The 24,834-nt window shown below is 39.0% G+C and overlaps 1 protein-coding gene across 3 annotated transcripts in view; it reads right to left on the bottom strand.

Moving 5' to 3' along the window:
- Positions 1-24,834, bottom strand: part of qtc (GRIP domain-containing protein quick-to-court) — a 194,233-nt gene that overhangs the window by 90,869 nt on the left and 78,530 nt on the right. For all 3 annotated transcript variants that reach the window (XM_071595027.1, XM_071595025.1, XM_071595026.1), the window contains 2 exons: positions 22,515-22,643; positions 7,829-7,939 (listed from right to left, as the gene is read on the bottom strand). In XM_071595027.1, the coding sequence (XP_071451128.1) occupies positions 7,829-7,939; positions 22,515-22,634 (231 nt within the window). In that variant the 5' untranslated portion in view covers positions 22,635-22,643. The remainder of the gene's footprint in view (positions 1-7,828; positions 7,940-22,514; positions 22,644-24,834) is intronic.

Raw genomic sequence — 24,834 nt, forward strand, 5'->3', positions numbered from 1 at the left:
AGCTTTCACTGATTGATTATATAAAGGAAATCTTTTTACCGTCCGTACTTAATATATTTGCGGTTAGAATTGTAATCCCATTCGTGAGATAATGCCAGAAAAACTAAGACCAATTCACAGAAATCATTTTAAAGGTTAATTTTGCAAGAAATTACCCATAAATGGGGATTCGAATCCGAAGATATTTTTCCAAACAGGCACGAGGTTATCCGGGCCGCGTTCGTTACCCAGGCAAAAACAGCGAAACTTGGACCGAGATAATAAATATTTTTGTGCGTTGCGAAAAATGGCTACACGTGAAGGACGGATGACTTCATACAGAACAAGCCGTATTCATGTTTACTGAGAGTGTAGAAATCAGAGAGAAGTAGTTATTCCGAAGCTAAGTGCGCTCAAAATTAACCCTAATCTTCGAAATAACCACTCTTACGGAAAATATTAGAAGCACCCCATTTGAATACGCCTAGAAGATTAAAAAAATAATTCTATTGGAGGTAAATTGGCAAAGTGGTTCTCAAAGAAAATTCCGCGCAAGGAATGAACTCCGGCCCACCATCTGCCGCTTTGTGATGAGTAATAAATTTTTCAAGAAGCACGACTGCAGCCAGTTTCGCTATCAATGTGACAACGCCACACTTCTCACTTTTGGGCAAGATTTGCGAGATTTACAACGGGTGGCGGAAAACGAGGCGTTCGAATGTAACTGCCCATGAGCCTCTTAAACGAACTGGGAGGCTTGGGAAACGCCGAGACCAAATAACTACGGCATCATCTCGGGTATTATTAAAAAAAAACGCGCCATTATTAATCTCGTACGTTTCATTAATCGAGATGAGCGTCCCTTGAATCCTTAGGGCGTAAACGATGAATTTGCGAACATGGGGACTGAACGACACTTTCCCTCTTAAATAACAAAGGGGAAACAGTCATAATTCAATATCTATTAATTGTTTCGGGATTCCCGGCTGCATATTTAACACTTTTCAAAACTCAATGCTTGGTTCTTCCAAATGAGAACACTTTCAGGAGATACATGATGATTTCATTGAATTGTCGTAATTATACGAGCACGCCTATCTGAAACGGCCGCGGACCATTGCCATATTTTAAAAATAATATCAGGCAATCCTTAATTAAGTTAAGAACACAGAGCGTCAAACAATTACTACAAGACCTGGGATGGGAACCTTAAGACATGCGAAGACTCATAAGAGTTAGATTAAAACTATTGCCAAGATACCAATCGTGTGGTTTTGCATCCGAAATAGAAGAGTATGTATTTAGCCCTCCAAATACATCGAATATAGTGGAGCGGAAGTAGAATGGCTGGTAACCTAACACCCCCTACCACACGCCCTTGCGACGGCTTGCGGGAAAGTGTACGGATGTAGATGAACACACTGGTGGTTAGTTGTATTTTCAACACAGCTGAGATGATAACTGAGAGGATAACCATCTTCCCTCTTACAATAGGATACTCGTTTGGCTACATCTATTGTTTACCAGATTGTAAAATGATTATTTATATAAATTTTTACCAAAACTTGACCCTCATTGAAGATTATTTTTTACCCCAGTTCTGACATGGCATGGGTCACCACGCGGCAGTAAATCACTCAAAAAATATACAGAGAAGACATTAAGCGCCGCGAAAAATAAAATTCCAGAAGCACGTAGAAATCAAGGCTCAGTCAACAGAAATTAAGATAAAAAACCATTACTCGAATTTGACGCCATAGAGTTTGGGACTATGCATTCAATCGATATATTAACCCCACCTTTCGTGACGGGCATGGGTCTCCCTATTTCGAGTCCCTACTCGTATATGGGCCACTGGAATTTCTCACACGCCACCGTGAGATTAACCTGCATGTTTCTACGACTGACTCCCTCCATCCGTCGCCCCTTGACTAAGTGCTTCGCGCTCGTGACTGAGGTCTCATCTTAGCTAGTGGTAACCATTTAACTACCAAGAGCGCACGCCCGCTGATAAACGTCCCTCGCAGGGATCGTGACATTCGATCTTTTCACTCGATAAAAATTACTGCGACCATACCTTGCACCTCTTTGTCTCTGAGATCAGAATGAGAGTGATTGGAAACGTCGAACTACGTGAGATTCACTGTGCTAAGCGCCACTTTGTGAGTTCGAGTCACAGAGACATAATTAAAACAAGGTAGGCTCCGTTACGTTTTCACGGAAAATGATGATGAATAGAATAAAACTAAAAGTTTTGACATTCGAAATCTTGATTGGAATGTAATTGAGTTTAGGTGAAGTTTTTTATTTATAACTATGGATAATTATTAATGGTTGGACCAAAATAACCATCGCTACACTTCTCAGCTCCGCCCAAAAAGACACATCCTGGACATTGCAACTTTATATTAAATTGCTCTTCAATCTCAAATGTTTTTAATCTCCCTTCACTCTTTTCAATATGTCCATCCTTTTCTTCCCCCTACCTAACTGGTTCACGTCAACGTCGTTCGTGAACTTTACTAGCTTCATTTAATTCATAAAATGAAACACCACACAGAAACGTCTGAAAATATTGAGTGCATTGAAGCCATATATTAATTTCAAGGAAATAAAATAAGCGAATACGAAACCCAACCGTTAGGTCAACTCAGGGGGAACAAAATGAGATATTAGGGACCATTTAAACAAGTAAACAACCGCGATAAGAACATTCGCGAAGCAAAAATAAAGAAAATATTAAGAGAAAATGAGCAGTGCCAATGATTTAGACAGATCCAGATTTCGAGGAGAAGTACCAACTTATTCCTTTTGAAATAAAATTCCTGCATAGGGATCAACAGCACAATTAATCAAATTAACGACTCATTTGCAGAATTAGAGCTCTGTTGATTCTTGATACAATTTTTCTTCCGCCAAATCCTCTCCCCCAAAGTGTGGAATATCAATTATTACGCTTGCGAAATAAATTCATTTTGATTAATCACTAAGCAGACGCAACCCTTCCACCTGCTGAATCCATTTCCATCGGGCGCTAAAGGCGATGCTATTTTAGACTGAAGATGGCTTACAAGATTCTTGCGCATTTATTATCTCAGGCGGAAGACATTAAGAACAATTGTCGATTCCACGAAAGAGAAGCGCAGATTCCCTCTCCCTTGACGTCGTTAACGAACGATCCCCGTGGGCACCGTCTGCACCAGTCACGCCCTCAATCGAAATACGTACCTTCGCATACTCTCGATGCGGTAGGTAGAACGCTATGGTTCCACCGCCATAATTCACATTCGGTGTGAGTCTTTCGCGACCGAGCAAGTGTTTCTTCCGATTAACAAAGTTTCGATGGAAATGTTTGCACCGCATGAATTTCCCTACGAGTCTGAATCTTTACGTTTCGCCTTTGAAATAAAAGGAGGTGAAATTTGACGGGGAATAAGCACAATTGATCTATCAGCTGGTTACTCCTCGAACGGTGACGAATTTTTTAAATAAATTAAAAACATGCATATTTGAGTTTCTCCGTGAAAATAACAGAATGGAAAAAAATGACACGCAAGAGAAGACAAGACAAGTGACAGAAAAAATAGAAACGGCATGACGCAGCTCGTTTCCTATGCGCAGAGAAGTATTCCGTACTTTGACACCGCAATTATTGTAACTGTTGTAGTTATCTACATCATTTGAATAATTTTACATAATTCCAGCGACGAAAAACTAAGAAAAATTTTGTTGCAAGCCTGGTGCTGAATCACCCCCTGCCACACACTCTAGCGGAGGTTTGTGGGGTACCATGTAGTCGTGGAAGCATGCACGAATTGATTTACAGCACATCGGTTCGTTATTGCCCAACCCAGACAATGAAACAAACACTGCTACGTTTACACGTAAGTATTATAAACACATTCAACCGTCGTTGTTTATGCCCAGTGGGCATTTACGCCGGAGGGCACAAACTGACGGCGTTGTCTCCGGCGGTAAGCCGAAGTGTAAGCCTTAAAATATATGTGCCGCGGCTATTCTCATGTCTTCTCGCGGGAAGATCCTCATGCGATCAAAACATTACCACGAGGGCAATGGCTTATAGCCTTCGCCGTATATTTCAATTTGTTTCAAGCAGCTGTGCTAAGGGCGAGGTTCAGTGGGGTGAACATAAGCTACAGAGAACCATTACATATGTAAGACACGAGTATATAGGTACCGCCTGCTCTGAAACATGAATCCAGTTAGTTCACTTCTAAAACGGCCATTCCTTCCGAAAGAAGTCTCTAACCCCACAAGCGGCATCCTCAATCTTCCGTAAATAGCATCTAACACGGACGCTTAAGCGCTGGCATAGAGGGAGAGAGAGGTCTCGCCAGGTCTCTGAAACCAAGTTTATATCCTCCATTCGCGGAGCCGAAGGTCTGGGGCAAGGGGGTCTAAGAATGTGCATTCGCGGACTAATGAGTTAGGTTGATCAAAACTGGAACAAACTAATCCTTTAGGCAAACGCGTTTTAGATATCGACCAAAGGGTATCTCAGTTATGGAACGGGCAGCTCCATGAATGAAGTTCTCTGAGAGCTCATCTGACAAATATGGTTGGTTAATGCCATTTGTTAGAATTTAATAAATGGATTCAATATGATCTTCCCTATGGTTGCGAATGAAGAATTAAACTTTGATTTTCTATTTAGTTAACTTCAATTTGTGATTTAATTTTACGCGATCACACAGAATACCCAAACATATAGGGTATCCGACAAGCTGGAGATCGGCATGTCAAGTTTTCCCGCAAAGTTGATGCAAAGACGGAAGATTAGCCGGTATTCCAAGGTTTCCAAAACAAAGGCAACAACTTAATCTCAAGGCCAACATTGCAAATATTTTACGGAAACCTACAATGTTCGCGAAAAATTTGGCACATAACTTATTACGGTGGAGGCAAGAGGCTTTCCTACTGCCAGCAAAATTTCGCCTGGAATAAATTACCGGAAAGAAATAATGGTCACCCCGACTTCTTTCTAACCTGATTTTACATCACAAGATCTGCCAGATTTTCGTATTTTCTAAGTGAACACCCACGTGCGAAGATTTGAACTAAGATTTTTCATTCGTTTTTTTATAAGATACACAAAAACAAATTTTATTTATAACACTGGATTTTTTACGTTGCGGGGATCAGTTAACATTAGGGTTTTTTAAACTTCAATTCAAAGTTTTACATGCAATTTTGCAGATGGCTGTTGTAAAATATTTTACTCATCATTAGAATACTAATGCATTCTGATTCTAATAAAACTATCATTTTTAAAAAAGAATGCGCCGAGAAAAATGGAGCTCCATTAAGCAAAGGAAGAACTCTTTTAAAACTACTCCCGACACTTAATTATTATTATTTATTATTTAAGAATTACGTTGCAATTAGGCGATTTTCCTGGTGGCTCTGGTCAAGTTTTGTGAAACATAACTCTTACAACGAAAAATACAACATACACGCACTAGAAAAACAGATAAGAGACAAAATATTCTTACATACAATGACACTTAAACATCACATACAAAATACCGTCCACATCACATACAAATAATATTTTAATAACTACAATGAAGTTTATTACCCAGTGGCTGCTTGACATTTATACTTTAAACTTCTAAAATTCGATGGAAAGGGCTCAAACAAACCTCCAGGCAGCTGGTTCCAATCAATAATAGTTCTATTTTAAAAAGAATATTTTTTCTTATTTGTTTTTCGCGTTCTTATTTTTATTTTGAAACTATGGTCGTTTTTTCCCATAGAGTTAGGCTTTTATATATCTTTCCATAAATCTTCCCACGCTTCGTCCCTTTTAACAATTCTATACATCGCGCCTAACCTACTCCTTTTCCTTCTATTTTTCAAACTCTCCCAATTCAGTACAGCTAACATTTCTATGACACTATCTGTTCTTTTGTACCTTCCCAGTACATATCTTGCTGCCTTTCTTTGAACTTTTTCTATCTTTTTAATATGTCCACCTCATATGGATCCCATACTATGGAGGAGTATTCTAGGAGAGGGATAACCAGTACCTTATATGCTTTTTCTATCGTGGCTACGCAACTTCCTTTTAAATTTCTCATCACCCAATGCAATACTTTAAATGCCTTCCGTGTCAAATTATATACTTGGACTCCCCACCCAAGATCCCTAGTTAAGTAAATGCCTAAATATTTGCATTAATGTGGTAATGCCTATTTTTCCTTCAATTTGAAATATAGATTTAACTACTTCCATCGACTAACTAGAATCACTTATACGCGTCATCCACCATAGCACTTGCGAATTAGTACCGGTTAGCGAAAAAAATTAAAATTTTCATTGAAATTAATTGGCGGAAACGTGGAATGTAGCAGTTTTTTTTAAGTATTAACGCTCTTGGGTGCGGTTAGCAGGCTTTCTCTGTTTTGGTCCTAAAATGGATAAGTGCATCTCTGAAGGGTTGGCTGACTGACTGATTGATGTGGAATCTCGGATTCCTTTCCGGCATCACTTTCTAAGAATGAAGGACCGAGCGACTGCCCTCTTTGAAATGAACAATAATTGAAAGGGCAACAGCATAGCCTAACCCACTTTTTCCTTGAACCTAGGTCACTGACCTAACACCATTTCAGTTTAATTGCATTTCAACAGACCTCCGATTAAGAATAAGAAAACGCAACATCGTAAATCCTTCAAGATGCAAATTCCTGATCGGCAAAGGAGCAGGGATGAATACGAGTACTTCACCCTCACAAAATGCAGATGACAATTCCCTCGTCATTTCGTTGATTGACGACAGTTGCGATAAACTGTACAACTTCGCAATAAATTTTCTTCTAGAAAAATGGAATTCAAAGGACAAATATTTTATCCATCTGGGATTTCATCGAGTACGGAAAACATGAGCCCTACGGAATATAGACATAAATCGCATACTTTATTTACCATGAGTCACAAAGACCAATATTGGGTCAGATATTGTCCTGCAGTCAATCCACCTTTTATTAAAATGACGATTTCTAAACATACGTACAAACATATATACCTACCTCCCAATGGCGATGGTTTTTCCACCAAAATTTGTAAATTAACCCTCGGGTGAGGTTTTCCTTTTCTGTGTGCTCTTGTTTGTCAATTAACAGGGTCATCTACATGACTACCTACAGCCTGTACATAATTTTTACCAATGAAAATTATTCATTAACGACCCAGGGTCAAATTTGGATACAGATACTGGAAATTTGATCTGAATATAATACATCCACATTGAACCCTGAGTAATGGATAACGAATTTCATCAGGGGCAAATTTTGTACTTATAATTTTAGCGAATATGCTTGAATTGCTTTCAGTACAGTAAATGCCAAGAATTTTATACCAATCAACAGGTCCATAATAATCACATGAACTATTCAGAGTTGGTCAACATTAATAAAATTACCGGAAAATCGGAAGCGAAATTTTTCTCCACCTTGATGAGCGTGACGACATTGATGAAAGGGATTGAAATCCGCAAAGCCCTTTTAGGCGCGAGTGTTAAGACTCTCGACTCGAATATATTAAAAAGTAAAATGACCTTCTTTTGGCACGCCCAGACGACTCTTCAAGGGGTCGACTCTCTCTGTTTCGGTCCCAGAAAGGTAAAAAAAAGAGAGAGAAACGTTCACTTAAAAGGGGGAGTGGTTGGTTAACTGTCAAAGGTGAAATCGCGAATCCCATCCCCGCATCGCTTTCTCAGAAAGAGGGTGGAAAGAGCGAACGCCAACAGCTGTTTCCGCGTGTTTTTTCCCCTCCCCCCACTTGGGGGGGGGGTCGTTCGGGGGCGGTGAGAGTGTGTCTCTTTACTTACCAAGCTGCGCTTCCCGGCTGTGAAAGGATTCCTGCAGGACAGGGGCCGTCCTGTGGGTGTGGTGGAGCTGTGCACGCTGGGCCCATCACAGGACAATGGTGGACACTCCCTCTGAGTGGAGAAATGAGAATATTTCCACCGGTTAAATCCCTTATTTCCAAAAATCGAGGATAGTATAATTGAAAAAAAAAACAAACAAATTCGAATAGGGAGGGATACATAGAGATAAATATAAAAATAACAGAGAATACAGAAAAATGAATAATAAAAAAGAACAGAGATGGATAAAAAAGAAAATCAACATTGGAAACAAATTCATTCAAGATAGTCTAGAAAATAAAAGTAGAATTTGTACGATCCTATGACTGTTTACGTTTAGGTCAACTTCCTAACTTTTCGTCTTAAATCTGTCCTGTCTTCGTACCTCCTACCCGCTATCATGCCCTCCCTCTAAAATACCTGTCCTGTCCCTCCCTGTACTCCGATTCGTTAACGTGCCCCCCTCTATCACAAGAAGCAAATCCAGATTTCTAAAACGCGACAACAGAGTAGGACATTTCAACAGATACTATAGTGTAGTAAATTGTTTGCAACTGCATCACGCTTCAAACTTATCCGGCAGGAGTTCATTTCAAAACAACAACAATTTCGAAACATTTATATTTTTGCGAGTAAACAATACTTCATAAAAAATTCAACTAACATTAAATCCAAAGTTAACAGAAAATTTGTATCTACGAAGGCTTCTACGTTTGCTTGCAGATGAAACCAAGATTTGTAGTTATTTTGCAATGCTATTTCTTAATAAATGCCCAACGAGAAATGCTCCTTCAGTACTAAAGAGAGAATAGAAAAAAAATTGAGATGGTCATTACTCCGGCATGCAGGTACTGTACACTTTTATACCTTTAATGTTGCAAGAATTGCTTTTCTATCAGATTAAAACGCACAAAGACCTTGAAAACATTCATCACGTCCAAAAAACTACTGTTGGTCTTTCATTACATCGCTATTTTTTCCTTTTCGCTTAACCCTGTGATGGAAGGTTATTCATAGTTTAATTTCACGCTAAGCAGACTCCGCTCAACACAGTGCCAAGTTTCAAGCGGAATTCTTCGTGTGTTTCCCATAATTAAACCAATCACTACAAATTAAACGACAAGTGTGCCATAGTTACTGGCACCATGCCGGTATTAAATACAGATATTAAAATACAAACCAAATAATACACAGGACTTAATCGAGGCTAATACACTAGGTTTCTGTAATACTTACAGTAAGGGAACTAAACATTTAGCATGGGAATCTGGGTTTCCCTATGAAATAGTATTATTAAATGGCAAATACGTAGTTAATATTCACATGTTTACGCACCAGTACTAGATTCACTTAATTAATAACAAACCAAAAGGTAAATGGCAAATTTAAAATTATCACAGGAAATCTTTAGTGTAAGTTTTACTTATTACATAGTGCCCTGCAAGACACCGCTGGCTTGTGTGTCAGGCGGTGATTACACACCAGACCATTATTGACCAAAAATACTTTTCCCTCCTAGCACGATCGGGCAACGTTAGTCTGATCCCTTTTCGTTCGTGAGAACAACGACATCTTAAAGGGGATCGAGATGGTGCGGGGGCTAACGTACTGGCTTCCCACCCTGAGGGCGCGGGTTCAAATCCCGGCGGTGTTAAATATTTTTCAGAGGTATCTCGATCCCTACTTGAGGTGCTTTGTGGAGGGTACTTTGAGTGAGTACGCCGTCCGTCGGATGGGACGTTAAACTGCGGACCTCTTGGCGCCTTTCGTCGGGTTTCTCTCCACCCTTCATCCTTTCCTGTCCATCCCCTATGGCGCAAATGACCTTAGCTGTCGGTCGCCTCCCCTTACTACTACTACGACATCTTAAATATGTACATCTGTTCTACACTTAATATCTCTAATTATATTTGCATGATCGTACCTTAGTGCGATGGGGGTAATAATACATTTTCAACGTCACTGCTAAAGAAACGTCCTTCCAATTTATGCAAGAGGATTACTCTGTAATTTGACCTTCACACTGTCAGTGATTCCCAGCCTAGCTCCTCCTAATATTTTGGATACGCTCCTAATTTTATCATAACAACCTTTTACTAATCTCGCTCCTCTACGCTGCACGCGATCTGATTCGGCAATCAATCCAACTTTCTGAGGATACAATATACTAGCAGCATATTCTAAATGAGGCCTAACCAGCCATTAATAACATTTCTCTTTGATCTTTTCATCACATTTACCCAGTACTCTTCCAATAAATCCTAACGTTTTGTTAAGTTTGGATGGATCCTGAAAATTGTTACATACTGCAGTGAATTTCTAAACCACTTCAATATAACATAAAGAATTTTTGCCTCGCGCTATTTCTTAACCTTAAGTTTCCCATCATTTCTTCGTTCTTCTTTCCGACTAAGATGGAATTCTCTTCCTCAGTGATCCCCAATCACCTAAACACATTCTACCTTCAACATCCCACCGCCTGTCACTTTTATCCCATTCCACTTTTTCTGCCTCCCTCGAAATTCCCTCTCGCAAGCACCTGCTCTCTTCCTCAGACACATCTAACACCTACCGCCCATCAGTCTCTCTGTCAGACTAAAATTCTTCATGCCGACATCTCAATAGCATCCGACATAATGGTCATAAAATATTTATCCATACATGCAGGCATGTGAACCATACAAACACACACTCAATATCTGGGGTTCCTCAATAAAAGCTAAAATATTAATACTTCCGTTCAGCACTGTGCCAGCTAAAAGCCACTAAGCTTAATATCGCCCGTTTCCTTCTCGGATAAAGAAGCGTTCGAAGCTATTCATCGCTGTATACTTACAATAATAAGAATTGCCAACTTTCAATTGATTTACCTAGTATGTCTTGCAATGAATAACGCTAATATAAGCAGTTTAATTATTAGCGTATCATGGCCTGGTTTTCACAACCACATTTTCGGTCAATTCAATTGCGATTTTAAACTTTTGGAATCTTACGGCCATCATATCACCATGGTTCTTCGCGAGTTTCGTACGAGAGGGAGATTTCACGTCACGGTTTAATGCCTAACATGACTCGGGCGATACATCTTGTATAAAGAGTACTTAGAGTCCTTTCTACAGCCGAGAAAGCTTTGGATTTCTAAAAAAGAAGTACCATAAAAACAACTACCGTAACTTAAATGTCTTGAATTGACAAGGTAGAGCGATTCGAGTTTCAGAAGCAGGGAATTTTTGGACGAGGCCTTGTCGGACCGTGGGGTTGCACTGGAGCGTGAATTGTCTGCAGTGTACGACACAAGAGCGACCACGTATTCTGTGCCACGCCACCGACTCACGGAATCGAAGGCGGAAATACGTGTATGGCTATTAGTCCAACGACACACTAGCCTAATTTTCCTATTCCTAGTGGACAAAGATACTTCACGCATCACAAAGGATATGCGATAATCCAATTTGCTCGTATTTATAATCGATTGTAATTCCAACGATCAATGTGGAGGAAATTTCACTATAAATTTAAGTTGAAAAATTGTTACCGAGTCAACTGTGACAGGTTATTACTGACAGTTATTATCACACGAAGCAGCCAGTTTTATACATAGTGATGGCCACTAGAAACAACATTTACGAGTAAAAACTGCAGCCGTTATTCCAGACAACCACGTCATCAAATTTACTCGGTAAAGTCTTATAGAATGACAACGAAATTAAACGATTTTGTACAAACAAGTAGACAAACCGACGTAACAGTATCATATAATCAACAACTAACAATTCGCGAGCCGTTAAAACAACGTCATCAGTAGCTTGCATTCAACAAAGTAGGCAAATAAGTCCAGGAATGATTAAAAAAAATAGCAGTCAATAACTTTAACGAGGACACTAGCTCACATTCACAGAAATGTGAAAGATTAGCAGTGGAAGAACCAATCACCTTGACCGGGACATCAACATTGGTTCGCGGACCCGCACAATTTGTTTTCGTTGAAACATGTACGCACCGACACGACGGGAAAGCGGGAAATGCGTGAGACGAAAATTAATAATGGCGGGGTACGAAAGCATGCAAAGTGATGCCAATCCCTCCCCGCGCAGGTACTGAGTCTACTGTGCTACCAAGGCACCCAGTTTCCATGGTGGATAAATCTGAGATATAGGCATGGACAATTGCTCGAATCCACGTCGAAGTAAGTCAGTCAACTGTTTCACTGCGAATCTCTCGCATTTTCAAGGTGGTTGCTTTATTTTATAGATTCCCTTCCCTGACCTTTTACCAATTCGCCCGACGAACATGATGTTCTTTTCTCACATATTTTTCCCGAATGTTTGGAATCAGATAGTTATTATTAATGTGGATCATCCCTCAACGCTTCGCGTGCCGCTGGTTATCGCCGAAGTCGGTCCTATTATAGTTTCCGTTCAGACTAGGGCCTGCGGCCTACGGAAAACAATAACTGATCTCACAATTAAAAAATAAACACCGCCCTTGACGGGAATTCATGATTCCCATACTATATTTCCCAATTCATATATCAATTTCCGGATTCATAAAATAATCAGCCCATTTCCCCATTTCTTTCTGAAAACTTATGAAGAAATAAAGGGAGTAGCTCCCGACGTTTCCCTGATTTTTTCGACTGATGGTGGCCACCCTGATCTTCTGTACGCTTAACTGACGTGCTCCTTGCGCTGGAGTCTCAAGTTAATGCACATAAGGCGTCCTTGAGTTCGGCGATGCCTCGATGGTTGAGTCGCTGCACCACTCGGGTCATCGCTCGCATTTCTTTTAATCATTCAACGTATCACAAGGATAAAGTTGGCTTCAATGAGTGCATTACGATTCCTCATCACGAATTTCTACAACTTCGCAGAGGAAGAGTACCACCTAAGAGATAGATGCATGTATTTCCAGCTAGAGACGCGGGAAATTGGGTCATTCTGAGTTCTATTCCATTCCCGATTAAGCTATCTGATTTGAATTCCATAAATTCAAATGAAAGAGTTCCATATTTCCATACTTTGAAGCCTCTTCATTTTCATGCAAGTACGTATTTCTCTTGCTGATAACTTCGATCTCCACAAGATTATTGCACTACTTGTCTCCATTAATTGTTTCTCGCAGTTCGTCTCCTTCTGCAATTTTTACCTTCTAGCGATCATCCGAGAATTCGCATTCCGGCGAGAGGGTCCCTGGTTCAAAATATTGTGTTACCTCAGGGCATCCTAGCTGAAACCAGGCTGTGATTTTTTCGGGGAAGGGGGGGTGCCAAGGGGAAGGAATCTGTTCCCTTATCCCTGAACGTGTGAACTTCACACGATGCATGACTTCCAACGAAATTCGTCATTTATCAATTACAGTACGTAGTCTAGCGATTTGGTTCTCCCTAGAGGGACTTAATGAAACTCAAGACGGGCAATTTGTTTTCAATACGCATTAATAGGTACTCTATGTAGTTATCTTCTCGGAACTACTTCCCTCAATTCCATCTTCTTCGGCACAACCTTTTGGCATATAACTCACCTAGGTACTATAAACGTTTCAAATACAAATTGATAAAAGTGAATAATGTAGTAGCGGAATTAAGATATACCTCTACATAAATACCGCTGACTTACGACACCGCGACTAATATAATGAAGTTAGAGAAAAATAAACGTTCATGGGCTTCTGATTAACCATACCGCTATTAGTAATATCTGTCGCACAGTTGTCATCTTCCACCTAGCATGTTAAACAGCCGCAAATTCCAGCGATGAAGTAATACTATACTCTTTTTAAGTCAAGTCGTAATTTACTTTCGTCCCATGGTTAAAACTGAGGTCACATGTTTTGGTACCTACCGTTTCATGTTTATATTTCAATGAAAAATAATTAAGAATTACTGTTAGCGCTCTCTCTCTCCAAGACGTAGTACAAAAAAGATTCACTTCATCGCCTTGATAAGCAGGCAATAATTGAATTCTTTTGCTCGTTTTTTACTGCATACTACGGCATTCTGAAAAAAATAGTATTTTATTTTCTCATTGGTGAATGGGAAGTTCCCAATGTTCGAGCATACTAGTTAGTTGGCAAATTAACAGAAATACATCCCACGCAAAAAATACTACATTTTGAATTTATGGTTGCAAAAATCATTTCGTGCAGTTGAAAAAAATGACCGCCCTCCCAAGTATTTCCCTCTCTTCAACTTAAAATTATTTAGCAGGGGCATTAACCAGTTGGCTTGAAAACATTTTAGCATTCACTTGACCCTAAATAATTGACAAAATAAAAGTCATCCCTATATTTTTTAAGTATTTAACTAAAGAAATTATGGTAATAGATGGCCGGAAGTATGACTGCTAGCTCACGGACCGCGTTTACTCGGCCAGAAAAGAAAAACTCGCGGAAATACATCACAAGGACTGGTCAAATTTTTGCACCTAAGAAATTATTCGTATTCAAGTATAAGGTTGGAACGTTCAGCTGAAAAGTCATCGAAATCCTTGAACGCAACGTTGGACCTGACCCTTATCCATACAAGAACATTCGGCGCTCAAACAACCATCACTTCGAGAGTCGACAGTCCGGGGATTGTTTTAAATCAGCTCTCCGCACTCTCCTGTCCCCGGCCAATCTCTTCATTACCTCATCGCTCTTCGCGCCGACATTTTCCATTACTCACTTCTCGTACTTCATACTTTACCTCCTCCACTAATTACTCCTCCCAACGTTTCTTTGACCATGGTCTTCAATAAGCTAACGTGCATCAGTACGCGTCCATCTATAAAAATATCCTATCAAAATATCCGAGCAAAGCAGTTTTTACATCAGCCACAGAAATACAACTAACAGAGGGTTGCCACCACTTTGCATTCTTTATTCTCCAGACTTCAGAAGTCTTCTGAAAATCGATTTTCCGACTCAATGTTTAATCGATTTCTAAATATGTAATACGCCCTTCTTCTATGTTCATCCGCGTGGTAGCGTAGCGGACAGAGCAGTTAGGGTGCTGATCGCCGGTTTCCGGGTAAACTGGTGTAATACGTCTATGGGTATCATCACCTAAATTCGTGCTGTGCCCACTCCAAGGTCAGAATATTCTGGGAAACCGCAGGCGATGCAGGAAATAGATTGGCAATGGCAAGAAAAAGCAAACTTGGCGCCTAAACCGAATTATCTGCATTCGACAACACTTAAGAAAATGTACGCCTTTGCAATATAATATGGGAATACGCTTATACACGTAAAACAACATAATATCTTCATTAAATATTTAATACTTATTGGGGATAAGTAATGTTGTAGAAAATAAAAGTGTTCACCACAAAAAAGTGTGTTGTGGTGTCGCACCAACACTTTGTACTGAATAATCCCTAGATCCCCTGTTAGGCCACGAAGGGACTAAGCACTTTTACCCATCGGAAGTATGAATTTGCTCGCCTTGGGGCTAGTGGATTTGAACCATGACATATCAAATCAGCTCTAAGGCTGATTACTGCAGTAGTTTTTCACAGAGGGACGAATAAACTTATCCAGAGGGAGGATATTCAGCAACCCAACCTACCTCAACCCTACCTCACATTTGGGAATCATTCAGTCAGAAGTGCTAGTATTTGAAGCGAAAATCTCAAAATTTCAAGTATTTCTGAGGATTATCCCAACTTCCTGAGGATTTTCCACGAGATATATTTAGCATTCCTCGAATTTTGAAGATTTTAAGTAACAATAACAAACATTCCCTCGAATAAAATCTGTAGCTTAAGATGTACTTTAGTGGAAGTTATGTGTATTACAAGTGACAGACATGACACTTTCCACGGTATTCCTTTGAACAAATGCAACCGGTTTCACCTTAATAAAGCCAGAAGGGTCCTTGTTAAGGCGAAACTAGTTCCATTTGTTCAAATAAATATAGGGGAAAAGTACCATGCCAGCTACTTCTCTAACTTTCCCTAGAAAGTGAACCGGCTGAATAATGCTTTTGCTGCCTGAATGATCGTATTTACGAAAATTCCATCCCTAGAGACGTGTTTCACTTTCTTGGAGAGCGTCCTTTGGAATTCCGCTCCTTCGATGAGTAAAATATACGGCCGCCGCTCGCAACAGATGTGCATGTATTTGGAAAGAGATGGGATGGGCTCCTTGGCTCCAGTTCAGGTGCGCTGGCATGGGACGGAATTAAATGTTAAAGGGGGGCTGGCCACCATCCCTCCCCTGGAAATTTTAATGCTCGTTTGGGGCAATCTTCTGGGGGGCCAATTCGATGCTGAAGCCCACATTTCATTCGGATTTAAGCAAAATATAACTTAAAAATATAACATGTATACATAAATAATATAAAATTAACTTCGGACATAATTTCCAGGAAGTGTGACCCCCAGCTGCCCCTAACACGACAACCCCTCCACACTACGGTCAAAACAAAGACATCTCATTTTCGCGTCCGGGTCCTCAGGGGAACTTGTGACTTAGTTCTTTCCATTTCGCTTGTATTTCGTCTCATAAATATCCCTCTCGTATCCTACAGAAAAACCAGTACATACCATTCCGTAAAGGGTAAGGAATCCCTAAGAGTTGCACGGAAAGTTATAAGTTTTCCGAACAAATAGCTTGCTACGGAGTTCCAAGACAAATATTCAAAACTGTTCACCGAAATTCCTTAGAATCTAGTAAGTCTCGGTGTTTCCCATGAAAATCTTACCAGCAATCCTTAGAAAGTGTTTCTCTCTGTCACAAAGGAGTTTACAGCATAGTTCTGAACATGTCAATAATGAACCCCAGAACGACAGTTAATAATTTTTTAAAAGTTCTTATCAGTAGAAAAACTATCCTCATTCGCATGTGATTGAACTGATCCATTTTAAACACCAACTGCGCCAATATAGTGCAGTGACGGCTATGCTTAAGTCTATCTTTGTAAACGTTTTCCTTTTGAATTTTTATTTTGAAAAGCATTAGATTTTGCCAAGCGCCATTTCTTTGGACCCCTAATTTCATTTCTAAAGGATGTATTTTTTGTCAAGGGATCTACTAGCATCAATAATTAATTCCTGCACATACTTTAATGGAAAAGATTAATAAGGTATCCTCGAGACCCGTTTTCGAAGCAAAAAGTCAGTTTGATGTCAGGCGGACTGATGGCAATAAAAATCTAAAACAAAAATTCCCTCCAACATCAAGAGTTTTCGGGAGGGCTCTTAATTTAATAGCGACAGTGAGTAAATGGATTCTTTAATAGTCCTTACCGATACTCTGAAAAAATGATATAATTTAGAACGGTGTATGGTGTTTTGCAGAGAAACGACAAGAAATAAACGTGTAAGCTCAAAAGGTTTCAACGTACAATATATCATTACTAATAATTACAAATCTCCATTAATTCTCCAGAATACCAGACAATGCTACATTTGCTTTCTCTATCTACTTGATTTACCAATTAATCCCGTTATATTTTTGATAGTTCCACCTCTCAACCGTCTCCTATCTGACCATCAAGGTATAAGCTTCACTTTTAATACTCAAATAACTCAAAAGATATATCCAAATAGAGGTAAAACCATAATTGTGAGGCCTATAACAATAGAAGGTTTAGAGAGTTTCCAACTGCTTCTATCTTGTATTGATTGGCATGGTTTTTGCACAGACTCTGTAGAACAAACATGTTTCTCAAGTTTTTTAGGTAATTTCCTAGGCATTTTTGAGCAATGCTTTCCTAAAAAAATTCTAAACTCTATCCCCACTAAAAATAAAAAAAATCTCTGGTATACTGGGGAGTTATTAGCTCTTAGAAATGATTTACTTAGTTACTATCACTCTTACAAAACCAGTGGAAGCCGGCATGACAAAGAGGCCTACTTGAAATACAAAAGAGATTATTATAATTTAGTTAGGTGTGCAAAAAATAATGCTTACAAGGATTTTATATTGAATGCAAAAAATAAACAAAAGGCAGCATGGAGTGTAATCAATCAAGAAGTTGGTCATGGTAATGGAAAAGAAAATCTTCCTTTCACCCCAGATGCTGTAAATAATTTTTTCTTAAAAGCTGTTGAAGACAATTTGTTCTCTCGAAAAGTTGATGCTGCCAATATTGGTAATATGCTGCAAAATCTTCCTCCGAATAATTTAAATTTTAAATGGAATTTTGTTACTCCACTTGATATTATATCGACTGTTAAAAAATTTAAAAAATCCAACAGTAAGGATATTTATGGTCTTTCTAACTCCCCAATAAAGGACATTATTGTGCTCATTGCGGAACCATTAGCAATGTTAGTCAATTTATGTTTTGAGACAGGAGATTTTCCAACAGCTCTAAAATATTCCAAAACAGTACCTGTCTATAAGAAAGGTGATAAAGATGATTTAGCTAACTACCGCCCCATTTCCATAGTCCCCGTTTTTGGTAAAATTTTTGAAGCTATTATGAAAGATCAAATATGTAATTTTTTTGAGTTAAATAATCTATTTTCCAAATCCCAGTACGGCTTTCGATCTGGGAAATCTACAATTTTGGCAGTAGAGTCCATAGTTAATTATGTCATTAATGCATTTGAAGAAAAGGAATCAGTCTCAGTGACACTATGTGATCTTAGTAAGGCCTTCGACTGTGTTAATCATTCAATATTACTAACAAAGCTAGAATATTATGGTATTAAGGGAGTTGCACTGAAACTAATGAAGTCATATTTCGATGATCGCCACCAATTGGTTGAACTTGATGGCTGTCGGTCTGCAGCTCTTAAAGTAAAATGTGGTGTACCACAGGGCTCTGTGCTTGGCCCAGTACTTTTCATTATCATGATTAATGATTTGCCCTGTAATATGAAACCTAGATCTGTTTTATATGCTGATGACACTACTTTTGTACAAAAGTGTCAACATCCAGAAGATGCAAAGTTACGATCTAGCCCTACCCAAAAACAGGCTAAGGAATGGTTTGATGTTAATCATTTACAATTAAATACTAACAAAACTCAGCATATTGTGTGCAGTCTTAAATCAAAAACAACTAATATTGAAACTGCTAAAATACTAGGAATTTATATTGACACAAAACTTAATTGGGAGACTCACATCAGTCAGACCTGTAATAAACTTAGTAAAGCTGTTTATATGTTAAGAAAGCTCAACTTTATCATTTCAAATGAGTATCGTTTAACACTTTACCATGCCTTCTTTCAATGTCATTTGAATTATGGTGTTGAGTTATGGGGTCATTCCCCTCATGTTAAACAAATTTTGCTACTGCAAAAGAGAGCTATTCGCTCTCTTGCTAATATACCACCACGTGATTCCTGCAAACCTTTTTTTATTAGGTATAGAATCATGACTGTATTTTGTTTGTATATCTTTAAGGCTCTGATTCATGTGAAAGTTAATCTAGAAACTTACCAATTAAGATCCAACCTCCATAACTATTCCACAAGAGGTAAATCGAATCTAAATACTACTTATTGTAGATTGTCATCAACTTACAACACATTTCACAATATGAACATACGACTGTATAACTATCTGCCTACTCAGTTGAAATCAGATGGTATCCAGAGTTTCAAGAATAGGGTATATACCTGGTTACTTGCTCACCCACTTTATTCATTGGATGAATTCTTTTGTTACAATCTTCATCACATTTAAGAACTTATGTTTATATATTAAGTAATATTATGATTGACGACATTTAATATGGTTGTACCATTTTTAAAATGAATAAAGTATTATTATTATTATTATTATACTTACGTGTATACTCTATTAATTGTGGACGTAATTACCTTTTATTCAAACCAAGACAAATTGTATTGAAAGACAATTAATATAATTATGCAGTATACTAAATAAAAGTGCACCGCTAATACATAGCTATTTTAAAATACCAACAAGCCATTATATTTTGAATTTATTGTAATTTTATTGATATTAGACGCAGAAACCCTACTGAATCATGCAAAAAATTATAAACAAATCCAAAGATACGCAACTTTCCAGCCCAGTGCTCAACCATACACTTAACGGGTCAGGATTTCACCCACATATCAAGGCACCGACTAAAACCCACACGAACCTACATATATCTGTGGCGAGAAACTTTAGATTCCCTACGCAAAGGTCACCATGTCCTTAGATGTAGAGGGTAACGAAAGAGGGAATGGAATGCGGGATAGCTTCTTCTTTCTCGGCGAAACGGCTTCAACGGACTATCCGGGCTCCGCGTGGATGTCATAGCGATGAATTACAACCGCGCTACGCGCACGAGTACAATCGCGGAATGTAGGACGACTACGACTCTTCCGAATACAATCCAAGTACAGCTCAGTAGCTACATTCTTAAGTGAGGGCGTCGGCAGAAATATATTACGAGTGAGCACAGCACAGAATGTACCTAATGCTTAAAGATAATAATCATTTCTTGAACGGAGAGAAACGAATGATTCAATATTTCATCGCTCTTTGGGTTCTTCTACGAAATGTTTCATCGAAAAATCGGCAATCGTCGTTGGATTTAAACTCACGGTAAACACACATAATAAAAAATCTCTTCGCTTTTGCATAGAATGTGAAAACTAGGTATCCTAGGATTAACATTTGAAATAGAAGCGAATCGATTCAAAAAGGGCAAATATTGAAAATTATTTTAATTTAAGAACATCATCACTTAAGCTAAATTGTAATTTAAAATAACACAAGAAGAATTTAAGTCAAAGTCAGAAATTTCCACGGTTGTTTTCATCAATAAAACAGTTTCTACTGACTATGCCCACGGGTATCTTTCTTCTCCGTCGTAATCGCGAAATTCTTTTCTCAATGCATATCAAATTTACAATTACGACACATACCTAGGTTATGTATTTAATAACGAAAGCAAATTTCTTTAAACTCTAAGATTTTAGAATTGTAATTAGAATACTCTTCGTGTAAGACAAAAGGGAGAATGTGATGTGGTCACTCAACCAGACAGCAAAGATTCCTCAATTTTTCTCTAAATATATATCGTAATATTTCCGTAAATTATTAAAAGAAAAAGATACACTTTCTGCGGGGGACAATTTTGTATACTCACTCAAATATGGACAATTACAAGAGTGTGAAACTCACTGAAATTATCCTAAAAAATTACTGTTTTCTATTCTTTCACTGTCATTATTCGAAATTTATTCGCATTGGTCATTAAATGCTTGTTTTCATTGGATTTTGGGCGTTTTTGATTAGCAGAACCATGTAAACCTTGTTCTTTTTTTACCCTACATCTACCTGGCGAAGTACTGCACCTGCTAGTAACCACAAGTCCTGCAAGGGCAGGAATTGAAGCAGAAAACACTGTTTTCCACACGACTATTATTATCAAGCACGAGCTGAATTTCGCCGGTTCTCGGTGTCCTCACGTACCGTATGACGCTGTTGTAGGCGATGGAGCAAGGAGGATGCTTCGAGGGGGAAGGAGATTTGCGTTTGATCTTAGCCAGTGCGGTTCAAACTCGGATGGACGTTTTTTTAAATGACCGGGTTAGGGTGGGTACACGTTAAAGAGAACGGTTACACGTTCTTTTTTTGTGAGCTGGGAAGCATGCTCTGCGGCATAACGCCCGATACATGTGGTCAAGATAAAGTTTTAGCATCATATGCTTTGGATAAACCTTTCCCGTTCATTAACTTAGTTATTATCATTAATTAAATACGCCTGAATAAAAAATATTTATGCTGGGAATGAAGGGAGAAAGAACATGGGTAAGGCACCATACTCCCTCGCTGTAGATAGTTAAAAATACACAATTTTTTTAACATCGATTGAAATTTCCGACCAAAGACATTTTGAAAAACGTTTTTTTCCCATCAAAATTTACACTAAGCTTCCCCCTCCCTGTGTCCAGGGGCACCAGACCCCATTCTTTATCCGCCCCTTGACCCCAGTTCCAGGGTTGTTGCTCTACCCGAGTCAACCCGTTCGGCAAAACTGCGGTTTTGAGAAAAGGATTTCTTAGAACCCGCGTTTTTTTCCAGAGAACAATTCTTAGCCATATTTTCTCTGGCCCACAGTCAAAACTGCAACCTTCCCCACCATTTTCATTCCGCTATATGAACGTATGCAATATCTATCCTATTATACGTACTGAACTGACAAGGGATCGAATTTCCATTGAAGAATCGGTCACTGTCGAGGTTTGAACAGGCGACCACGCAATAGGGAAGGAGATCGAGTTGGAAACGCGGTAAGGGTCCCGGCTTCCGACTTCAGGACTGGGGTTTCCGCGGAGGCGGAAATTTTTTCATTGTTATCCCGATACAGACTTGTGGTGCGATGCGGTGAGCGCATCGAATGGCGTACCACGACCGTCGGATGGGGCGTTAAGTTGTGTGTGAAACCCTTGGCACCTTTCTTGAAGGGGAGGCTAATGCCAGCGTAAGGATTCTTTCCACCGCTCATCCCACGGTTCCTGGAATTCAAATCTATACCATACAACGCACTCCATCCCTAATGTAGCCCAAATTAGCACAGCTGTCGGTCGGCTTCCCTATTAACTACAACAACAACTCGAATTAGAGAGGGCCCTTGAATGTCGTCGCCCGACACACGCACGGCCGTCCCTTGGAGGAGAGGGAATGGTAAGGAGAGGGAATGACAAGGAGAGGGGATGGCGATGCGAGGACGCGTTTTTCAACTCACCGTGATGCTTGCGGGGGTCCTTGCGTTGTCCAGCGGCAGTTTCATCGAGTTAGAGCGCCTGAGGAGAGGGATTCGACTCTTGGGCTGCGCCTCGCGCGTGCTGGATGCGCTCTTGTTCATCTTGGCTCTCTGCGGAGGGAAAGAGATAAGAGTGTGAGTCTGCAAGTCATGTACCCGCGTACACACACGCGCAAATATTCGTCAGGGGAAACTCGACATTCGCCGAGGAAAATGCCGAAAGGGTGACGATCAGACAAGACAGAAATCACCCGGGAGGTTCGGAGCTCAATACCAAGTTGGCATCCGATGGCTCACAGAGTTTCTTCCAGACGGAGATATCTATAATGAGCACAGCACCGTACCTGAAAAACAACCGAAATATAACAACACCCTCGGAGCGGGTCGGAGGTTCATATATTTTCCTTCGCCTGTATTCGGTTTATCACTAAGTTTTAGGGACAATAATCGCACTCATTTGATTTTCGATGGTTTGCTCCAAAGGTATTAATGGAAGTTGAAAGTTTAATCCATTAAGCTATCATACATCACCACCCTCCACAGTGCAAAATTTTAACTACTTAATTCTTTATCGCATTCCGCAAATAGAACGAACGCACAAAATTCACTCGTGGTTCTTAAATCGAATATAAAATAAATTAAAAAGAGCTAAGTGTAGTTTAAATTATACCCAATTCGTCACATAATTTATAACGGCCAATAATTTAATTTGCAAATCTATGAAGTCATTTTTTTAAAGCAAGGGAATGACCAAGAGTAGGGCTCGGGTAAGAACGGAACAGAAATATCATTGGAGTTGCTGGATTGACTGAAAGCGTTACCCGAAAAAGCATCATTTTCTCGAATGTTTAACAAGTTTAAAAAAATTTTTAGCACAAATTTCTATGGTATAATTAAGAATATGTCGCTATAATTATTGCGAATTGTACGGGAGCTTGTGAACGATCACAAAGAACAAATATTTGCCGAATAAAAGCACAGCCGATGCTTCCGAGAAACAAAAAAAACAGAAACTTGTTTTGAAATTGCAAATCCAAATAAAAAAAGTGTACACGAAATATGGTAGTGATAAATTTCATGGAAATTCTGAGAATATTTTCAGGCATTTGATGAAAATAGTATAACTACAAAATTCGATGGCACTGATATAAAAGTCACGAAATACCAGGATACTTAGGATGGAAATATGTAATATTACACAGCATTTTTTTTCGAATTGCAGTGTTACAGCGAAGAGATTAAAAAAATGATATACGGCCCAAAAGAATTATCTGTGTAAATTGCACATTTTTCTCTTGGGTAATTGCCCTTGAGATCATTAATCCTTTTCAAAAAGGATTCAATTGAGACTAACAATCAATACATTTTATGATTTCAACACGTCTTTTCCTCAACCGAACAACCAAGTTCGAGTTGAAAGACCAATGTGCAGAAGCGAAGTGAATTTACAAAATCTGAAATTTATTTTATCAGAGCCAAATATTCATAATTTAAAACCATACGCCGAGCTAAGGGCTAAATTAGGCCAAAAACTACAACTCTTTCCGTATCACAGTCGCAGGATCGCGCAATTCATTTTTATCTGCAGATCCGTTTTAAAAAAAGGTCACATTTTCATATCATTCATTCAAGTTCAATAGACTACTGCATCGGCAAATGGGACGTTCAAATGGATCTAATCACCATTTTATCTTTTATCAATGAGGCTGGAACATTTCGAAAAAAAGGAAAAAATTCCAAATTCTCCTTCTCATTTTCTCCCCCCAGAGTTATCGAGCAACATGAGGCTCAACTCGAACGCTGCAGGCGGCAACGCAATTCCTATTCCATGAACAACAACCTTCGCTCCACCTACAGATATGTTCCCCCATAAACTGTTTCCATGGGGAGGGCAGGGAATTATTCGCGAGATATTCGTTGAGAACATGCAAAAAAGAAAACTGCAGAGCAAAAGGAAAATTTTGAAATAACGTTTTTGCCATTATTTAACTCTATTAATTATTAGGACCTAATGATTCGTGCCGTATAATAACTCTACTTTGACTAATTTCTTTAAGTTGGAAAACTAAATGCTTCAGATTTTAATGAGATTAACAGTTTCGCGCAAAACCTTTTGGATGTCTTCGTACAGGGAGAAAAAAGAAAAAAACATTTTACAATAATGTATGAATACAATTATTCAACTGATTTAACACACATTTCGGGTTTCAACGAATGTTTTGCCCATCGGACGAGGGCTTGGAACGAAGTACCAAAAATTAATGTCATAATTTTTTTAAAAATTCCACCTATACCATTTCGG

Source organism: Hetaerina americana, unplaced genomic scaffold (assembly GCF_022747635.1).
Source record: "Hetaerina americana unplaced genomic scaffold, ioHetAmer1.1.p SCAF_7, whole genome shotgun sequence".
Classification (NCBI taxonomy): Eukaryota; Metazoa; Arthropoda; class Insecta; order Odonata; family Calopterygidae; genus Hetaerina; species Hetaerina americana.